Source organism: Peromyscus eremicus, chromosome 15 (assembly GCF_949786415.1).
Source record: "Peromyscus eremicus chromosome 15, PerEre_H2_v1, whole genome shotgun sequence".
In the NCBI taxonomy this organism is placed as follows: Eukaryota; Metazoa; Chordata; class Mammalia; order Rodentia; family Cricetidae; genus Peromyscus; species Peromyscus eremicus.
The window spans coordinates 13,134,307-13,154,846 of record NC_081431.1 but is presented as its reverse complement, the minus strand read 5'-3'; the positions used below and the strand labels follow the sequence as shown (position 1 = coordinate 13,154,846).

At 51.1% G+C, this 20,540-nt stretch overlaps 1 protein-coding gene across 1 annotated transcript in view; it reads right to left on the bottom strand.

Annotated features, from left to right (window-relative positions):
- The window catches only part of Capn2 (calpain 2), a 57,750-nt gene extending 37,480 nt beyond the window's left edge, over positions 1 to 20,270 (bottom strand). Inside the window, exons 1-2 of the mRNA XM_059280382.1 lie at positions 19,893 to 20,270; positions 14,639 to 14,708 (exon numbers count right to left, since the gene is read on the bottom strand). Coding sequence (XP_059136365.1) covers positions 14,639 to 14,708; positions 19,893 to 20,129 — 307 coding nt within the window. The 5' untranslated portion in view covers positions 20,130 to 20,270. The remainder of the gene's footprint in view (positions 1 to 14,638; positions 14,709 to 19,892) is intronic.
- Positions 20,271 to 20,540: the final 270 nt, after the last annotated feature.

Sequence of the window (20,540 nt, the reverse complement as noted above, 5' to 3'; positions counted from 1 at the left end):
GTGCTTCCTGGGAATGAGGAGAGGCACATGTAAATAAATTCTGCCTTGGCCACTGTACAACTGTGACATACCATCTCTGGTTTGCCTGATGCTGGCCTCTGTCCAGCACCCTGGACACGAGGGACAAGGGTCAGAGAGGAGTCACTGCAGCACTTATCACTCATGAGAGTCCCCAAGACTGTGCCTCCCACGGGTGGGAGCTGGCAGCTGCTGAACATGTCGTGGTTAGCCCAGAGGTTACTGAGCTGCCTGAGACCACTGTCCACAGAATGCCAATCTGTCACCGAGGCTGCCCCACATCAATCAAACATCATCTGGGAAGACACTAAAACTTCACAGCCCCAGCCTCAGGGGCCTGCTGCGCCTTCTTGCTGTGACTCTCACTGGGTTTTGTTTCTGTGATAAAAGATGGATCCTCTCACTCCAAATAGAAAGACCAGACTTGGGCTACATATATCAATGCAGAGGGAAGCTTTGGATTACAAAACTCTGAGGTAAAGTGGCTGAGTCTGAGGAAGACGAGGGAGGCAGGGTTCTGGAGTCCAGAGCCAGCACTGAAAGGAAATTGCTGGGGTCAGGGGAGTGGGTGAGGGTCTCACAGCCAGCCTGGCCTCTTTATCTTTTGCTTGGGGAGACCCTGAGAAGTACTGCCTTCCTCTGCCGGCTTCCTCCAGGGTTCCTGTCCAGGGTGTGTTTTGCTAAAGGCAGAGGACATGCCCTGTCCCTCGGAGACCTGGCCTACCCTGTTCTTTTTCTAGTTTTTCACTCTCCGGCATGTTCCACACACCTGTTTGTCAGCACCAGAAGGCACCGTAAGCCTCAACACCACCTCTCAAGGCCCCACACTCACGGCTCTTTACTCTCTCTCCCCTGAAGCCGTGGTTCACTCTGTTCCCTGGCCCAGGCTCTCACGCTTCCTGTGGATTTTCCTTCCCTGGGTGGGATTTTCCTCTGACATTGTCCTAGCACGACCGTGTCCCACCTGCTAATAGGCAAACAAACGGGACAGGACAGTGAGCTCATGACCCGAGAGTCATGGACAGTAACCGCAGAGAGGCGGCAGTCGCTTTGAGCAGAGATGCCGGCCCAGCTTGAATGGTGAGGAAGCTAAGCAAGTGGGGTAGGGACCTCAGATGTGGCCAGAAAACTAGATCTGGGTCCTGATACTGCCACTTAATATTGGGCGACTTTGGCTGTCTTTATTTTCCTCATGTGCATGCCATAGCCACATCTGCCGGTTTTGTTCTGGAAGGTGTGAGGCTGGCAGAAGGGAGTGGGGTGGTCAGGGGTGGTCAGGGAGGGATGTGACTGAGGTGGGAGTGAGAAGGGAGGGGACAGTGGTGTGCTGAGCTCTGTCTTATCGCTCTGGCTGAGCCTTTGAAAGTGCTTCTGAAGTTGCAGAAAGTGCTGGTGTCCAAACGAAGGGAAAGTATCACTGAGGTCAAGGTCAGCATGGAGGTCAAGGTCAGCACTGAGGTCAAGGTCAGCACAGAGGTCAATGTCAGCACTGAGGTCAAGATCAGCTCTGAGGTCAAGGTCAGCACAGAGGTCAATGTCAGCACTGAGGTCAAGATCAGCAATGAGGTAAAGGTCAGCACTGAGGTCAAGATCAGCACTGAGGTCAAGGTCAGCACTGAGGTCAAGATCAGCACTGAGGTCAAGGTCAGCACTGAGGTCTGCACAATTGCTTAAGAGCCAAGAGTAGCCTCTGCAGAGAAAAGCCCACACCCCACTCCACCGGACCAACTTTTCAGGGGAAACTGAGTTCCTCTTCACTCCTTCTAGAGCTGGACTCTGGACCTGAGAATCCTGGGCCTCTTTAGGGTCCCTTCTCTGCTTGGTCCCCTGACAGAACACAAGGCTGCAAGGCTCATGGTTGTAAGATCCGTTTCCTCCCCAACGTCCTCACTGTGGGTTCTCCCAGAGCCTCCTGCTAGGCAGACCAGTATCCATTTCTTGATTTATCTATTCTTCAACTACCCAGTGATAGTCTCTCTCGCCTTGAGTACCTGAGAAGAGGAGACCTTGAATTCACTTTTATACACGGGCACTCGGGGTCTCTCCAAATTCAGACTTTCTCTGTCCGTTTTTAATTTGCTTGGTCAAAGCCAGTTAAAGCTGGAGTCTGGGCTATTCCGTCCCTTGGCCTCAGCCTTGGGGACTCAGTCTACCTGGATGAAAAGGCTAATTGTTTCAGTTGCTCTGGCTTCTTTGAGCACCCCTAGAACCCTTGGCCTTCCCTGCACACCCAAGCCTGCAGACAGGTCCCTGGTAGCACAAGCTGTGCCCAGACCCTCCCTTAGAACCGACCTTATGAATGGTCCCTTTAAGCTCCAGGGCCCTCTTCTGAAAAGATAAATTCATTCAGGGCCATGTCAGTAAATTTCCAGAGCTGTGCTCTTGGTCTCCGCACCCTGTGTGGCAGCCTCGTGTCCAGGCCAGGGTCACCTGCACCACGGTGGGGAATGTCTGTGGCTGGCTTACTCATATTTGCAGCTGCTTGTAGGAGTTACCAAAGGGGAGATGAAACATTTGTTGGGTGTTTTCTCTCTCATTCCCTTCGGCCATCAACATCTTTCCTTCCCAAACAGGAAAGTGAAGCAGAGTGGGAAAGCAGCCCAGGGGACCCAGGACATGCTGGGCTCTGCACAGCTCTGCCACACCAGAGGGCAATAGCCTGTGGATAGAGCCTAGGCCACCCACTGCTTCAGCTGAGCCCTGCCATGGGTATACCAGGGAAGGAAGATAACCGTCGTTCATAACCTTCAAACACAGGCCAAGGTGGTGCTTGAGCTCGGGGAAGGGAGACAGGACACAGCCCAGGCAGCTACATCACTCCTGGAAGCCCTCCCTATGCCTCAGTTCCTCTCACAGTCCTTTTGCCAAGGACCACGGGTGCATACAGCAGGTGACAACTAGTGTTTGACAAGTCGACGCACAAGACGTATAACTCCCTGATGGGGAGCCCCACCTGGCAAAGCCCTGGGGTCACTGGCTGTGGAAACTGGTTGTTTTCTGTCTGTAGCTTTCTCGGGTGCCACTGTTATGCCTCCCTAATAAGAACAGGTGTGGGGTGCTTTCCACAGCCCTGTGGTAGTGTGTTTTACATCTCTGGGCACACATTTAATTGTGGATTTCTGTTTAAGCTGTATAATTCTGATGAACAGAAATATTATCAGAATATTCTTCTTTACTGACACAGGAAAGTAACAGCATTCTCAGTCGCAAAGACAGCCTTTTACATACTTTACAAAGACCTTAGAACTAGTCCAAAACAGACTAAACTGCCCCTACAGATTATACACAAAGACTAATTCCCAGGTGTTGTTTATTGCTAAATCAAGGCCAGGCTGTCTACACTGAGACTGGCTCCTTGCAATAGCTCTCTTTCTGCGTGTACCCTGACCGCTCAAGGTTCAGCCAATTGTTTAATGTCTGGGACCTCTCACCAACTTAGAGCTACGTGCATAGGTCAATGTGACATTACTAGCCTGAGAGAAACCACATGACTTATCTTGTGTTTTGAGAATGGGTAGGGCCCTGCAAAGGTAACTTACAATTGTCCAGAGTTTGTCTGTGAAGAAGCAGCAGCAGCAGCAGTGTGGAGAGAGATGGCTGTGTAGAGCTCTGTGAGAGCTGCTGCAGAATGTGAGGGAAGTGTGTGTGTGTGTGTGTGTGTGTGTGTGTGTGTGTGTGTGTGTGTGACTATGAGAGAGAGAGACTGTGTGAAGGAGCTGCTGCCACATAGAGGAGTGCCTAGGAACTGTGTAAAGTGCTGTGTGGTGAGAGAGCTATGTAATGAGATGTTCAGCTGTGGCTGTGTGGAGATTTGTAACTGTGTGGAGACAAGGAAGATGGAGCTGTATAGAAAAGAGATGCAGAAGAGAAATGTATGTCAAAGAAAGACGTGTAGCCATGTGAAAAGATGCATGTATGTAAAGATATGTAGCAGTGTGGAGATATGTAGCTGTGTGGAGACAGAAAGAGTCAGAGACCATTCTTGAAGTAAAAGAGAAAGTTACCATCAGAAAGCATGTGTGTTTCCTTACTTCACCAGTCATAGATTAAAACTTATTCCTAATTACCCTCAGACAAACAAGTTTCCTATCCCTCGCTACTCTGCGGCATTCCTTTTATTACCCTGAGCTGATCATAGGAGCTGGTCTCCCACGGTCTGCAATAGGCTTTCATGGTTACTTTCCTCATTTGTGCTTACCTTTCTCATGGTTCACCTGTGCTCCCTCCCATGCATTCAGGCAGAGGGACAGTATCACCCTCTTCCACCTCCAGTCTAGCCTGAGGCTACGCCAAGGCACTTGGGCAGCTAGCTCCCAGCCCGTAAGGTCAGCCATGGAAACTGGGTCCCACTGGAGGTGGTGAGCACTGGCCTGGGCAGGGAAGAGGGGGCTGTGGAGTGGGCTCAGCAGAGCAGGAGCTGGGACTGAGTGTGAGTGGGGTGGGAGCACCTTCAGGGAGAGGGAAGGGCCAGAGGCATGGGGAATAGGCACAGCCCAGGATAGAAAGGTTGATGAGTTTCTGAGAGGCCAAGTCTGGAGGGACTGGGTCAGACACCCAGAGTAGGTTTGGAATCTGAACTGGCCCCCGGGGCCCGAGACTAAGGCTCCCTACCCCCTTCACATTCTGACACCAGCCTGTCCCAGCTTGTCAGTGCCTTCGGGCACAGTAAAGCACGTGCATTTTGGCCGCATCAGCTGACTGAGTCTCTAGGGGTTTGAGAAAACCTATAAACCCAAAAGATGCCACTGCCAGGATGCGCAGGACATGGAGCCACTCTGCAGGCCTCAGGGCACACTGGACCTGAGATGTGTTTCCACACACTTCCGACGAGCGGTTTAGAACGGACCCAGAGGTGGGAAACTGAGAAAGCCCATAGATAAGCCTGACGGAAACTCAGAGTCCTCCCCACCTCCTCCTTTGTGAAGCCCCTCCCTGTGCTGGTGGAAGCCTGGAGCTCCTCTCCCACATGCTCAAATATCCCAACAATGCTGAGCTTCCCTGCAGGCTGGCCCTGGCTGCAATGTTGCCGGAGCCTCAATCTTGCCTCTGTTAACCTGCTGAAATGCTGCGGGTGTGTGGAGCTGTCTTTACGATGTACCATCCACCACTGCCACCCATCTGGGGATCCTTCTTGCTGGCCACCTCAGCATGCCAGGCTGTGGCATTCCAGTGTGGCGTTCTGTGGCCTGGTGCCCGTGACCCTGTGGTGTTTTAGGGTTCCACAGCTCTCCCTTTGTTCCTCTGCTGGGGACTCCAACTGAGGCATTTTCATCCTCCCCACACTGGGAACATTCTCAGTGCTTTTAGCAATGTTTCCTATCAACCCAAGCGAGGGAGTGCTCATGTCACATGATGGGTAGAGGCCCAGGATGCTGCTGAATGTCCAAGAACCCCCAGCCATGAAGATTCTCTGCCCCAAATGTCAAGAATGGCACCCAGAAGAAAGCCTGCTTCCAGTCCTGCTGGTGGTGTGGCTCATTCCTGGGGTGGCTCCCTTCCTCGCCTCGCTGGCCCACAGCTGGATGAACGACAGAGTATGGAAGCAGCTCCTAGCTCATCTGACACCTTGTGAGGAAGGGACAGGCTACTCTCCTGTCCTAGGCAGCCCAGACAGAGAGGGGACTTCAGTTCTCAGACAGCTGACGATGTCAACTTTAAAAGCCATAAGAAAGAATGACCAATGAGTCAACTTAAGGCCCCTCTGGAGCTGGCTTGTGGGTTTCTCTAGAGCAGCGGTTCTCAACTTCCTAATGCTGAGACCCTTTAATTCAGTTCCTCATGTTGTGGTGACCCCCCCAACTATTAATATTATTTCGTTTCTGTTTCATAAATGTAATATTGCCACTGTTATGAATCGTAAATATCTGATATTCAGGATCTCTGATATGAGAACCGCTACAGGAAACACTCAGTCCAGGGCCAGGCCCATGACAAGGTGACGATGATAAGTCACTCTGGGCCTTCCCTCCTGTTACTCATTCCGCCGTCTGGCAGCCGGCCAGAAAAGGCTTCCCCAAATGGGAGTTCCCAACACATGTGCAATCGGCCATTTCCATTAGACTTGGGGAGGGTGGAAGCCTGCACTTTACCCAACCCCTCCTCAGCAACGTAAGGTCCCCAGTCTCTTGTGCGAAAGACCCCCAGTTCATTCCCCTGTCTCTCTCTCCTGCTGTGGGGAGGGCCTGCAGGGAGAGGGAGGGAAATGAGGCTGCGGGGCTTCTGTCAGACTTTCTAGCTCTGGAGTCTGTCTGGTCACCAGGCTCCCTGCAGCCCGACCCTCTTGGGCCACCCCCAGGGTCACTATCTGATGTAGTGGCTCCTCTTCCTCATGGCTGCCTTCCCATCCTCCTCTACCCCATGCCTCTTCCCATCAGGTAGCCCAACCCATCCCTTCCCCAGCTCACTGCCTCCTTCCTACACCCTCAGGAGAGAGAAGTGCAGAGAGGAGGGCCCTTGTTGCTCACCGAGGCTCCTGCTCTCCAGCAGCCCCCCTTCCTCCCCTCCTGCAGGACCCAGAGGGATGAAAGGGACCTGAGCTGAGGCGACAATGTAGGAGAAACACCAGAGTGAAGGTTGGCCTGATAAAGACTATTGCCGGTTTTCCACTGATCTTCAGAGGGATGGAGGAACCCCCAGAGGCCCTGGTCTCAAGAACACCTTAGAGTCAGGCATCTCAAGATGCCCTATTGTGTGGGGAAAGGAAAAAGGATTCAAATGTCCTCGTGGTTCCCATTTCACAGATGGGCAATTGGAAACTGATGACTGACATTCCCAGAGTGTTTGGAGGTAAACACAGGAGCCCTGGCTGTGTGGCACAGGAAGCCAGGCTGTGTGGTACAGGAAGCCAGGCTGTGTGGTACAGGAGCCCTGGCTGTGTGGTACAGGAGCCCTGGCTGTGTGGTACAGGAGCCCTGGCTGTGTGGCACAGGAAGCCAGGCTGTGTGGCACAGGAAGCCAGGCTGTGTGGTACAGGAGCCCTGGCTGTGTGGTACAGGAGCCCTGGCTGTGTGGTACAGGAAGCCAGGCTGTGTGGCACTAATGGGCCTCTGGTTCTGGGAAGGAAACAGCAGGAAGTTGTGACCATCACAACTCCAATGTGCTGGAGCAGAGGAATCTCGAACTTTCCCAGTACTACCTTCTTGGTCCCAACTCTGACACCATGGTCACCACACGAAGTGCTAAGGCTGGACCCAACCAGGCACGAAAGATGGGCAGTGCAACACAACCTGTTCTGAGCTTGCTCTCCTCCGGCACACTGTCCTCAGATTTTATTAACCCTTTACCATGCCTCGGCCTCTTGTCCTCAGATTTTATTAACCCTTTACCATGCCTCGGCCTCTTGTCCTCAGATTTTATTAACCCTTTACCATGCCTCGGCCTCTTGTCCTCAGATTTTATTAACCCTTTACCATGCCGAGCCTCTTGCATGCCGAGCCTCTATAAGTTACTCCACTTCGTCTTCCCAATTGTTATGAAATTTTATGGAAGAGTGCTCTAGCTGTTCGAAGTGACAGAGCCAAGAGGCTAGCCTCTAGCCATCGGACTCCCAAGTCCTCCCTCTCACCCTGATGTTTTCAGATGCTGACTGACACGTGTGGCTTGTTTGGCTCTGATGTGAGAACCATGCCATGACAGACAGCGAAGGCCGGACGGGAGGCTGGACCCCATCACCCTCTGCTGCACTATCCCCTGCCGTAGCCACATTTAGTTGCATTTAGACAAAGCCTACACTTTCATTTCTCCCACCAGTCACGAGGGTGCACACCTACAATTCCAGTACATGGGAAACTGAGGCGGGAAGAGCTTGGATTCAAGGCCAGCCCAATATGGAGTGAGTCCTCATTTCACAAAACAAAGCACCAAATTCAGCTCCTCGGTTGCATTCCCCACATTTCGTGGCTGGCGGCTACCATATTAGGCAGAGCAGCTGGACATTTGCATCATCGATAAGTGCTCCGTTGGGACAGAGCTGGTCTAGCCTGCCTCTTTACACACCTGCCTTCTAGGCCACCTGCTCTCAGGCAAGTCAGAGGCAGCATGGGCCATCTCTTCCTGGGGCCCATCATCCATGCAGTGTTCTGGCCAGGACCCCACTGCACCTCACGAGACATGAAGTCCTTACTGCTGCAGCCCCATACAGGAGCTTCCCTGGAGCTAATACTGTTGAGAGCTGAGGCTGAGCAAGGCTCTGTTAACTTTGGACTCTGCTCCCAAGCATAATTGAGGTGATAAATTTCAAAATCACTCAAAGTTGCAAGTGTGAGCCTTAGGAAAATCTGATCCAGCCTTTTATCCTCAGACATGAGATGACTGAAGCCATACAAGGGTGTGGTGTGGCTCCCAGCCACAGACAGCTGGTGGGAAAGTCGAGGGAGTACCCAGACAAACCAAAGATCACATCTTGATCTACAGACCTAGAACCCAGTCACATCCTGCTACCCGCTGGGCATGCCGGGGCTTCAGAGGACAGTCACAGGGAGCTGGAAGCTCTGATGGATTCCCACCACTCTTCACTCCCACAGCCAAGCACAGAGCTAGCTGTCACGTGAGGCTATAGCCTTGCTGTCTGATGGCCAAGCCTGGGGCCAGCCAGGACAAGACAGGGCCTTGGGGCAAAACAGCAGGCCAGCACGTCACTGGAGCCCTGTTTCTGCTGCCTTAGCATCAGCAGGGAAGACAGCTGGGACACAGACAGTGGCCTCAGAGAGAGCTGTGCAAAAGCGTTTGCCGCAGAAAGGAAGCTGCGGAAGCCATGACTCATGGGTACTCAAGTGTTCCGGGAGGGGCCTCTCTGGGGGTGGGGTGGGGTGATGGAGCAGAAGGGTGGGGTGGGGCTGGAGCTGGAGCTGGGAGTGACGGACCATGAAAAGAGAAGGATGGATTCACTTTCTTCATTAAACCAGTCTACACCTGCTTTCTGGGCATTGTCTTATTTTTTTTTAAACTACAGGCATCATCTTCTTCTTCTTCTTCTTATTATTATTATTGTGAATTTGGTGTGTTTCTGAGATAAAGTCTTGCTGCACAGATCAGGCTAGTCCTTATCTCAGAAACACACCAAATTCACAACAATAATAATAATAATAAAAATAATAATAATAAAAATAATAATAATAACAATCCTCCTGTCTCAGCCTACTGAGTGCTGGGAATACAGGCACCCATCAACATGCTCGGACATCTACATATATTATTTTAAAAGAGGCACCTGCAAATTCCAAGAGAAGGCCGACATACAGAATTCTTGGCTGGTACTCTTTGAAACTGCCAAGTTCAACAAAACAAGAAAGGACTGAGAAGCTGTCACAGTCGAGAGGCGCCCTGGGAGATACAACAGTGATGCAATGTGGCATTCTGGAAGAGACTCTGGACTGCAAAAGGCCACTGGGTAAAACCTAAGGACTCTACGTGTAGTATGACCTTAGGAGGATGCACTGATACTGTTCATCAGTGGTAGAAAATGTACCACACCCATGTGAGATGGTTATAAGACTGGAAACTAGTTCTGGGGTATAGAAATTTCTACATTGCCTCCTCAGTTTTTCTGTAAATCTAAAATTATTCTAAAACCACAAAGTTTATTAAAATGCAAAAAAACTCCTGCCTATATGAAAGGTGAATTTAAAATTCACATGTTGGGGGCTGGAGAGATGGTTTGTTCAGTGATTAACGGCACTGGCTGCTTTTTAAGAGGATATAGGTTTGATTCCAGCATCTACATGGTGGTTCACAGCCATGTAGCTCCAATACCTTCCCTAGGCTCCTTGGGCACTGCATGAACAAGGTGTACACACACACACACACACACACACACACACACACACACACACACACACACACAGAGGCAGAAACACATACATATAAAAGTGAAAAAAATGAAAAATTTAACATTTTCAGCCAGTCATGGCGGCTCTCCTATAATCTCAACACTCAGAAGGCTGAGGCAAGAGGGTTGTGAGTTTGAGGATTGGATAAATATGAATTCTATGTCTGGGATACATAGGAAAACCATTTAAAACAAATAAGTAAGAAATCTAGGCATGGTGGCACAACCTATAATCGTAGCATCTGGAGTATAAAACTGGGCATGGTGGGGCACATCTGTAATCTCAGCACTCAGGAGGCTGAGGCAGGAGGATCACTGCAAGTTTAAGGCCAGTCTGGGTTACACAGCAAGACACTATCTCAAACACACCACAACAACAATAACAACAACAACAACAACAACAATGACGTGCAATTTTTTAAAAAGACAATAACTAGGAAATGGGTGTTGGCTACTTTGGTGGGGTAGGCTCATCTGTCCTCCTCTCTTTATACGGTGTACTGAGTGGAGACCGGAACCCAGCACGTAGGTCTCCAGTCAGTGGCCTGCCTGAGCTACACTGTGAGTTCCAGGCAATTCTGGGCTGAAGTAGAGATATTTTCTTTAATGATTTACTTTCTGACTTAAAATCTTTCATTTTTAATTCTCTAAACTATTGGAAAAGTTCCACTCACAAAGCTGAAGAGTGAGCACCTGCTCCCCCATTTTCATCTTCCGAGTGCTCCAGACTTGGACATGCCCTTCCCACCTTGGCACATGCACCCTTGGATTCCGAGCTCTTCAAAGGGCAAAGACTCAGCTTCTAAGCTAACGTACTTCTCTCCTTCTCCCTTCACAGTTTGGCGAAAGCCTTTCACATCGTTGAGCTCCGTTATCATCTACACCCCTTCAGCTTCTTTAGGATTCTCCAGTGTGCTCACTCTGGCTCCTACATTACGCTCACTTCTCCAGCTCTGGGAAGGGGATATTTTCATGATAGATGTTCTTTGGTCTACTGGAATGGTTAGAGTCAACTGTCAATTTGACAGACTTTAGGATCACTTGGAAGATGGGCCTCTGGGCATACCTGTGGAGGATCATCTTGATTACATTAATTGAGGTGGGAAGACCCATCCACTCTGGGTGGCACCATTCCCTGAGCTCTGTAAGTGGGTAAATGGAGCTGGACAGCAGTTGCATTCACCGCTCTCTGTTCCTGATTGTGGATATGGTGTGACCATGGCCCACTCTGGCTCCCCACCATGGACTATATTCCTGAACTGTGAGCTAAAATAAATGCTTTCACCCTTAAGTTGCTTTTATAAGGGTGTTTTACCATAGCAATAGGAAAGTAAGACATCTACCATGACTCACATTCCAACAAATCCATTGCAGGTGTGTGTGTGTGTGTGTGTGTGTGTGTGTGTGTGTGTGTGTGTCTGTCTGTCTGTTTGTCTGCCTGCCTGTGTGTAATTAATACAAAGCCTAGTTTCCCTTCAATGTCTCCAGACCACTTACATTACCTACAGGTGGGCAAAGTCCCCTAACACAAGATCACTTTATTACAAAATGTTGAGAATCTCATGTAATTTAATGAATGCAACTGAATGCCCCCAGAACACTGTATACCTCCCTTCATGATTAAACCAACCTGTAGCTCACTATCGCCCCCCAGTATTTGTGGCTGAGTTCTGGGATGCATGTTACTAGCCAGGAAAAGAACAAAACCCAAAGCGTGATTTCTGCTGACTGTGTGTGCTCTTCACACTGTTGAAGAAGGCTAAACTGAACCGTTGTTAAGTTGGGGGCTCTTTGCATTCCCATTATTATAGAATGGGAAACTGAAGCTCACAGAAGTTGGGTAGCCTGCCCAAGATCATAAAGGCTACTACATGATGGAGGGCGTAAGACCAGAAACTCCACCTTCAGGGGCATGTTTCCCACCGAGCTGGCTCCTTCTCCTCTCTGATGAGGGAAACACTAGGAGGCTGTAGAGAAGGGCACCCTGTGGCCAGACACCTCCTGGTGGGTCTTCTGGGAGCCCAATGAAGGTGGAGGTAAAGTGACTCACTTCAAGGGCCCAGAGAGCACAGGTCTGCGGTTTGAACAGCTGTGACAGCAGGGAGAACCTGACACTCCCCGCTGGATGCCAGAGGCCTGATGGGCACGGGCTCAGTCACCACCACCAGCTACACAGTGTCTGGCCTCTCTCTGGGCCAGCCTGGCTGAGGCTCAGTCTTTCATTTCCAACCTTCCTTGAGGAAGGGTAGATTTTTCTTTGCTGAGTCCATGCCTGGCTCAGCCACGTTCTGAAGTGCAGGTGGTCAGGGCAACACAGTAAAGGGTGTGGACCGACACTGGGACATGTACAAGTCTAAGGATGCCGTTTATGCAGGCTCACTGGGCCAGTGAATGCATTTAGGGTAGGAGGCCCAAGTGGAGAAAATGAAGCATCCTTGCTCAGCTTAGCACCGTGGATTCAGACCCTGTGTGGGGTTATAAAATGAGTGCAGGACCTGGCGTCAGACCAGGGCTCAGGCAATGATTAGGACACAGCCTTATAAGGCACCTCCTCTCTCTGTGCTTCAGTTTTCATATCTGCATAGTGGGCATCAAAACATCTACTTGGGCTCAGTGGTTAAGAGTTCTTGTTGTTCTTCCAGAGGTCCTGAGTTTGATTCCCAGCAACCACATGGTGGCTCACAACCATCTGTAGTGGGATCTGATGCCCTCTTCCGGCATAAAGTCATACATGCAGATAGAGCACTTACATACATAAAATAAATAAATAAACCTTTAAAAAGCATAGCTAGTTGAGAATTGGGATGGTTGCATATAAGTAAGAAAAAACAACAACAACAAAAACTAAACAAAAACCAATGCTGAGTCACACACTGTTTCTCAGGTGATGATACTTACTGCTCACATACCAGACCAAGGAATGGGGAACAGCTAGCCATGAACAGGGAATGGCTTGATTTTATTGATTGGTTGCTGCCACTGGAACTGAACCTAGGATCTCATTCATGCATACTGGTCACGTGTTCTACCATTGTTCCAGCCCACAGCAAGAACAGCTTTAGAGGTTGGACTCACTTATCAGTGGGTTCTGGTGTCATCTTATTTACCTCCCTTCCCTCTGCAGTTTGGGAAAACTGAGGTCCCCAGTGATGCCTGGGCCAAGTTCCCCCGACTACTGACATTACTGAAGCCCGTGTCTCTGCCACAGCCCTGTTCTGTCATTTCTGAGCCTTTTGGGACTTAGGGATGTTACCACCCCTTCAGGACCTCATGCCCAGAAGCCAAAGGAAGGGCGAGAGTTCAGTAGCCCACATTTCACCACCCACAACCTCATTAGAATCTTCCAGAATAAAAAAAAAGAGAAAATAAAATGGCTAATCTGGGACCTTCAGATACCTTAAACTTTAGATCAACTACCAAGAAAGTTTAGGAAGGTTTATATTTCTCTTTTTCATCCAGTTCTGGACATACAGCAAGCAATTTCTTCCAGGAGTTTAACCTTATGGCCCCTCCCAATTGAAATGTGACTTAACTTGGGTACTTATTATGAGTAGCTTGGCCCTTAGGATGTGTTAAAACTTTTGAAGTAGCTGTTTAGGCTGTGAGTAGTATTCAGAAGCTGCTATATTTTTCTAGATCCTTCAAAAACTCCCAGGTTGGTCATAATCTTAATCCATGTCCAACCCTTAGGATCTCCACTTTCTCTAACCAGTGGCTTGTACTCACAAAACACTCACCTCAGATACCCTAGGATATTGGTCATCTCTTTCATGGGGAGAGAGGGCAGGCCTGTTTTCTGCAGGTGAGAAAACTCCTTGGCATTTTAGGAATCCACACTCAGCATAGTTGTGTTCCAACAGGTCTGGACCCTGTTCTCCCTAGAGATTGCCTGGTCCTGAGGATTTGCACAGGCTATGACATCCCCCACAGGGTGACATTTTTGTACGTCTCTTTCTAGGGAGGCCACCTTGGTACTTAACATCCTAGTGCTGGGGTCAGACCAAATGTGTCTGTACACGAGGCCTCTTCTCTGGAATGTTCATCTGTGAAATGAGAGTGATCAGGGATATCATGGAGTGTGGGCAAGCGTGGTTTAGTGACGGACTTAGTAAACAGTGGCTGCCATTATTAAGAGATCCAGAACCCCTATGAAGCGGGCACCGGAAGGTGGTGAATTCTAGCTGGTTAGTTTTGTTATAGTGGGCTTGTTTGGGAAGCCAGTTGAGGTGGATAGCCTGTTTCCGGTTTATCAGAGCAAATAATCTCCTCCAGTGATTATAGGCCCATGTTTATTACGTATAGGAAAGAATGATTGTGCATTCTCACTGCTGAGACTTCACAGAAGCCTGGGAAGTTTCAGGATGAGGCTGGGGGCCCTGGAGCCCAAATCCTCAGACATGGCCCTCCCAATCTTGATTGATGCCTGGGTTAGTTTGAATTACATGAGCATTACAATTACAGGAGTGTTCACAATCCTCGCTGCTTTCTCTGGTGAGCCCACAGGGAGCTGCCTTCAAGGCTGAGCTGGCCCTGGCTGGTGCTTTCCACTTCCTCAGGGGAAACCTCAGAGAGAGGTTTCCCCTTCCTTCACACTGAGTCACTGCCTTCTTCGGGGACCTGTCCTGGACCTCACAGAACTCCCATCTTAGCATTGTGACTGGCTGGGGGACATCCCCAGGAGACAAGAAGTCCAAGGAGCTTCTGGAAATGGAAGTCACCTCATAGTTCCAGAAGAGAAGCCACAGAACCTGCAGGTGCACACAGCACAGCTTGCCCCAGACCCCCACTACTTACCCAAGGCTCCTTGGCAGATGTCTGTGCGTGTGGCTCCTCCAACAATGAACTGGGGGTCAGAGCAGATCTCCTGGAAACAAACCCACAGAGCAAGGTCAGCAGGCAGGAGCCTCCGTTCCCTGTGGGTGACTCCAGCCCCCCCTCCTCAAGCTGCTCAGCTCTGAGGAAAGTCTCCTAGTCAGACCTCTGTGCCAGCTGTCTGACCCTGCTCCGTTGGCCCTAATTGGGGGGTAGGGACGGATCCCTTCCAGGAAGTCATCCGACCCCACACACTCCAAATTACCTGCAGTCTGCTCCATCATGCTCTTCACCAAGGGCAGGGAGTGCACTCAGCTCCCTCTGCCAGGCTTGGGGACCCTCCGTGCTAAGTGCCCCCTGCCCACCATTCTGGCTCCTTCTCCTCTGGGCCTGCATGAAAGTGGTTGACCTTGCATGGCATTCGTCCTCTGCCTACATTTTCCAAATCGTTCATATTTCAAGCCCCCCTCTCCCTCTCTTCCAGGATGAAGCCTTTCCTCCTCTTTATCTCCACTCTTCCCTTAGAGTCCCGTCCCAGAGTCTTTGGGAACCTAAACCTGTGCGGTGTGGTGGTGTTCATGGCTACTCCTCCATCTTTCTAATACACATGCTTCTTGGGGACAGGGGACTGGATCCAGCCCTTCTGAGTTCTCCCAGCACTTGGAGAATTCACGTACTCTGCACCTGCTGTTCAGACACTGCATGGAGCCTTATCATCTCTTGTTGTCTTTTGAGGAACTCAGGGTGGTGTCAGCAGCCTCTTACATGTGGGGAGCAGCTCAGGAAGTAAAGTGATTGTTATAGCTTCATGGCTCCCCAGGGGTAGAGGCCCCTGGGATTTGAACTCATGGTCTCAAGTGCACACTGTGTGCTCCTGCTGTTTCCTGCTAAGGCCCTCCTACTTCTGCGGTTGTTCCCAACAGCCTGAGGGAAGCCAATGTGGAAGGGTTCAGCCCTCCAGCAGCCCCCTGGATGTGTTTCCGGATTCTGAAGAGCTCCACCCAAAAGCCACAAAGGAAGTCAGGGCCCAAATCTGAGCTGCTTTTGACTCAGAGTCGCTGGTTTGTAGGAGTGCCACATCTGCTCAGAGTGGCCTTGTCCCTTGGCACACTTCTATCTATAGGAGTCTTCCCTGGGTGAGAGCTGGGTCTAGTCTCAGGCCATCCTGGCAGCCTCCAGCAGCACACCAGCTCACAGAGCATGCTCCCTTCCTGCTTCCCCATCAGTCGGCCTGGAGGATGAAGGGACAGTGAGAAAGCACTTCTGCCCAGGCAGGGAAGCCAACTTTTCCTAAGGTCTGCCAGGCAAGCACTTATCCCGGGGGTGGCACAGACTGGGCTCCGTTCCAGGAGCCCCTTAATCGCACTGACCATCCAGGGGCCAAGCTCTCACCTCAGGAGGGGGCTACCATTACACTTCAGAAACTGCCTCAGGGTCTCCAGAGAAGCGGAAGCTCAGACCTCACAGCCCAGAGACACTTGAGAAAACTGAGCCCTGCCCACAGCCTGTGGAGCCTGGAATGAAACCTTGATGTAGCCATGCAGCGCCAGAAGAAGGGAGGGCCTTGGATTCTGATAAGCCAGTGAGAAGCCTGGCACTGCCATTTATTGCATAAGTCCTAGGATGCCAGTGGGTTACTGGACACCCGGAAGCTTGTTCTGCATCTGTAAAATGGGTTTGAAGAAGACAAAGGTACCGCCCACAGGGACTGTCCTCAGGCTTAGGTGAGATGAACATGAATGACCTTGCCAAGCACTCTGTAACTGACAGCTGAGAGGACCTGGTGTGCCAGCCGTGAGTGATGCCATGCCACTCATGGCTGTGGCCCGGCACTGGCTCCTGCCCTCAGTGTGGTTGTGGTCATGTTCTATCTCATCCCTCTTGCCAGCGTTATGACGTCCTCTGGGGAAGAGTTATCAGCCGCCCCTGCCCCCCAGGATGTCTAACCAGCTCCCTTGCCCTGCCCTGCTTTCTCTTCCTCATGGGTTGTTTCATTCCTTCTCTGGAAGTCATCTCTAATCCCTTCATCACTCGTGACTCAACCTCTAACAAACGCAAGTTGCCCACAGCTGAAGAGTCTCTTAAACTAGGCCATAGGTGTTTGTGCTCTCTCTCTCTCTCTTCCCTTCCTCTCTTCTTCCCTCGCCTCCTCCTGTCATTCAGGCATCCTTCTGAAATGAGTGAGGCAGAAACACACACCTCCCTTTCATCCCTCTTACTCCAGGGTCTGCAGCCTGCCTGGTTCCTACCCCACACCATCCATTGACATTGCTCTGTTCCAATCTCCAATCATGGACTAGTGAATCCAGTGGGTACATTTTTTTAGTCCCGTGGCCGGTCCCCACCAGGGTCTGACCAGACAGGTCAGGACAGAAGGCAGCTAGCCCAGGCCTGGTTCCACTCCTGCTTTGTTCTGAGCAAGTCTGACATTGCCAAGCTGCAGTTTCCCCAACGGTAGAATTGTTGTGTGGGGCATGGCCTGCCTGCCCTAGGCAGTGTCCTTGAAGTGGCTCCAGGTCTCTATTTTTCTGCCTGAAAGGCCCACAGGCACAGACACCTGTTGAGGGGGCCTTTCTGTCCTCTGTGGACTTCAGAGAAGAAACTGAGTACAATGTACCTGGAGTATAACAGGTGTTCACTAAGTGCTCATTGACTGAATAGAAGGTTGAAAGGAGTGTGTGTGTGTGTGTGGGGGGGTGGCAGGGGAGTGGTGTGGAGGTGGGTACATGTCAACTTGCCTCAGCCTAGAGTGATAGAGAAAGAAGTCGTTTCAAAGAATTATCCAGATCTGGTTGGCCTGTAGTTCTGTCTAGGAGGAATTATCTTGATTGCTAGTTGATGTGGGAAAACTTAGCCCATTGTGGGTGGCGCCATTCTCCAGGCAGGGCATCCTATACAGGCAGACAAAAGCTAGATTCAAGCGAGCAATGTGTGGCATTCGATCATCTCTGCTCTTGACTGTGGATGCCATGTGACTAGCTGCTTGAGTTCCTTCTCTGACTTCCCCTCACTGATGCGCTGGAACCTGGAATTGTAAGCCGAATAAATCCTTTCATCCCTTCATTTGCTTTTGGCCAGAGTCCTTTATCATAGCCACAGAAATGAGACTGGGATAGAAAGTAAGCTGTAAAACAGTATACAAATGTAAGACACACGTTCTCCTGCTTGTGAATCATCTCCCCAGCCAGGATGTCATTCATGGCTCACAACGATTGCACATTCATTCATTCATTCATTCATTCATTTATCCATCCATCCATTCATTCATTTATTTTCCAAATAGTGACTTTATTTTTGTTTGTTTGTTTTGTTGTGATTGCTCATGTGATTGTTCATGGGTGTCTCAATGCCTGGCCTAGAATAAGCATTCATAAATGCTGATGAATGAATGAATGCATGCATGCATGAGTGAAGCCTGAGAAGGGACAGTACTCTGGCGAGACACTGAGAGCACGAGGCAAAGAACACACCCCAGCTCAGCAGAACAAGAAAACGTATGTGAGCGCATTGGTTCACGGTGAAAATGCCAGTGCAGACGTTATGGCAGGGCAGAGAACAAGAGGGCGGGGAAGGCCTGCTAGAATGACCGGAACGACTCTTTGGGGATGAGACTTGTGACAAAGTCCTAAAGAATGTAAATGAGCTAGACTCGGGGTGGTGGTGGCAGAGCATGCCCGGCAAGTGAGCAGGGTAAGAGGAAAGACCTGGGTGTCTCTGGGACACTGGAGCCACCGGGGCAGCTACAGCCGGTGTGCTGGACAAGGCAGGAAACAGGGAGGCCTCGCTTGCTCCATTCCTATCGTATTCGTTCAGTTTGAGAAGACAGCCTTACTTTGTCGTTCAGACTGGCCTCGAACTTACTAAGCAGCCAAAGCTACAGCGTGTCCTGAGGGCTCAGATCAAGGTGTGCACTACCACGCCCAGCTGAGGTGAGGAACAGAGGTCCAGTGACTCACCCAGTGCACCCAGGTGCTCAGGATCCTGCTCTACAGAGACCTTTTTGGTTTTCCTTTTCCTTTATTTTTTTTTTAATTTCAGCCAGGTTCTCATGTGGTCCAGGCTGGGCCTCAAACGGACTACATAGCCAAGGCTGGCTTTGACTTTCTTTTGTTATTGTTGTTATCATTATTATTCATCTATTTATTTTGTGTGTATGCACGCCTGCACAAGTCCACTTGTGTGCCACAGTGTGCATGTGGGGTCAGAGGACAGACAGTTTGGGGGAGTTGGTTCCCTCTATATACGTGGGTTCTGGGATAGAGCAAAGGTTGTTAAGCTTAGCAGCCAATGCCCTTACTCACTGAGCCATCTCAGTGGCCCCCAGCTTTGAACTTCTGATTCTCCTGTCTCCATGTCCTAAGTGCTGGGATTATAGGCATGCATTACCATGCACCTGATTTTATGTTATGTTTGGGGTAGAACCCAGACCTGGTAGAGTACTAGATGGTCTAGGGTACTTTCTAGATCTCAAACTGGATTCAGGATAACAAAAGTAGCCTGGGAGGATGGAAGTAAGGCATGAATGCCCAGTGTCCTAACAGGAATCTAGATTTTCTCTAGGTTCCCTGGGAAAATCAAGTGAGGGTCCCATGGGATGAGGGCCAGCACCACAAGGGAACTGGGAGGGCGTAAGGGCAGAGACCCTGAGAGTTGGCACAAGAGCACTTGGGAGCGGGACAGGGTTTCCCAGGTGAGGACTCTGGCCCCCCAAAATAATGAGTAAGAGGATCTTAGAGCCTTTCAACTCTACTAAATTACCCAGGTAAATATTGGGGGTGGTGGGTGGGGGGCGTCCGCTAGCTACACTTTGAGAAATAAACAAGATCCTAGCTGGATAAACCTAACCATTACAGGTACCTGTGGTCACTTACGTAAGCCAGCGCCAGGCTGTGCCCACCCTTGCCTCCCCGAAGCAGTCCATGTCCCCTCCCTCCATCTTACCACTAGAGTCCAATAAAAGTTTCACCCCAGAGGCCCTGTGTCCCTGAGGCTTTGTGAGGCCAAAGGCGGCCTCCCGGGGCGTGCCCACTAGTGGGATCTGGGGTCCTGACCTGCGAAGCGCTCCGGGCCAGCTAGAGGCAGGTCCACTGGGTGGGCCGCAGCCTGTATCTGGAGTCCCCTTAGCAGTAATCGCGGAGCACAACCAAGCCAGCACTACCGAGCCCCGGAGCCTGTTGGCTCGCAACCTTCCACTGCAGTCCTTGCCGACCCCGCCCGGTCCCTGAGCGCTTCCTACCGTGGGCCGCTTCCATTCGATGCCCCGAGTTTTGCTGGAGTAGGGCCCCAGCTCCTTGAAGCCCAGAGAGGATGGCAGGGCGGGGAAAGAAGGATCCTGGAAGAGCGCCCCGGCCTCCAGGCACTCGTTCCGCAGCGTCTCATAGTCCTGGTTGAGGTACTTGATGGCTCTCTCGTGCGACCCCAGCCCCTCGGCCGCCTCGCGGTCCTTGGCCAGTTTGATTGCGATGCCCGCCATGGTGCCAATCGGACTGGCTCACTGCACAGGGAGAGGGGGCGCGGAGACGCGGGGCGCTGCACTCGGATGGGGTGCGGCCGGGCCCGGGGCGCTGCAGCGGACTGCGGGAGCCGCTGCTGCAGGCGATGATTCACCGGCGGGAAGCGCCTGGGCCGCGGGGTGTGGCCTCCGTCTCTCCCGGCCTGCTCGGCGCCTGGCCCCGGACGCGACCAGCCGGGGACCTGCACAGCGCCAGCCCGACCGTGGAGGACTGCGGGGCCGCTGCTGCCACCTTCGGACGGTTCCCGGGATGGCGCGACCCAGTGGCAGGGGACACTTGCTAACTGGGGTGGGAAGGCTGGGCGAAACTCAGCAATGACTGTCCAGGAAACATTGGATGAGTCAGTAGCAGTGTGAGCGCAGAGACTAACC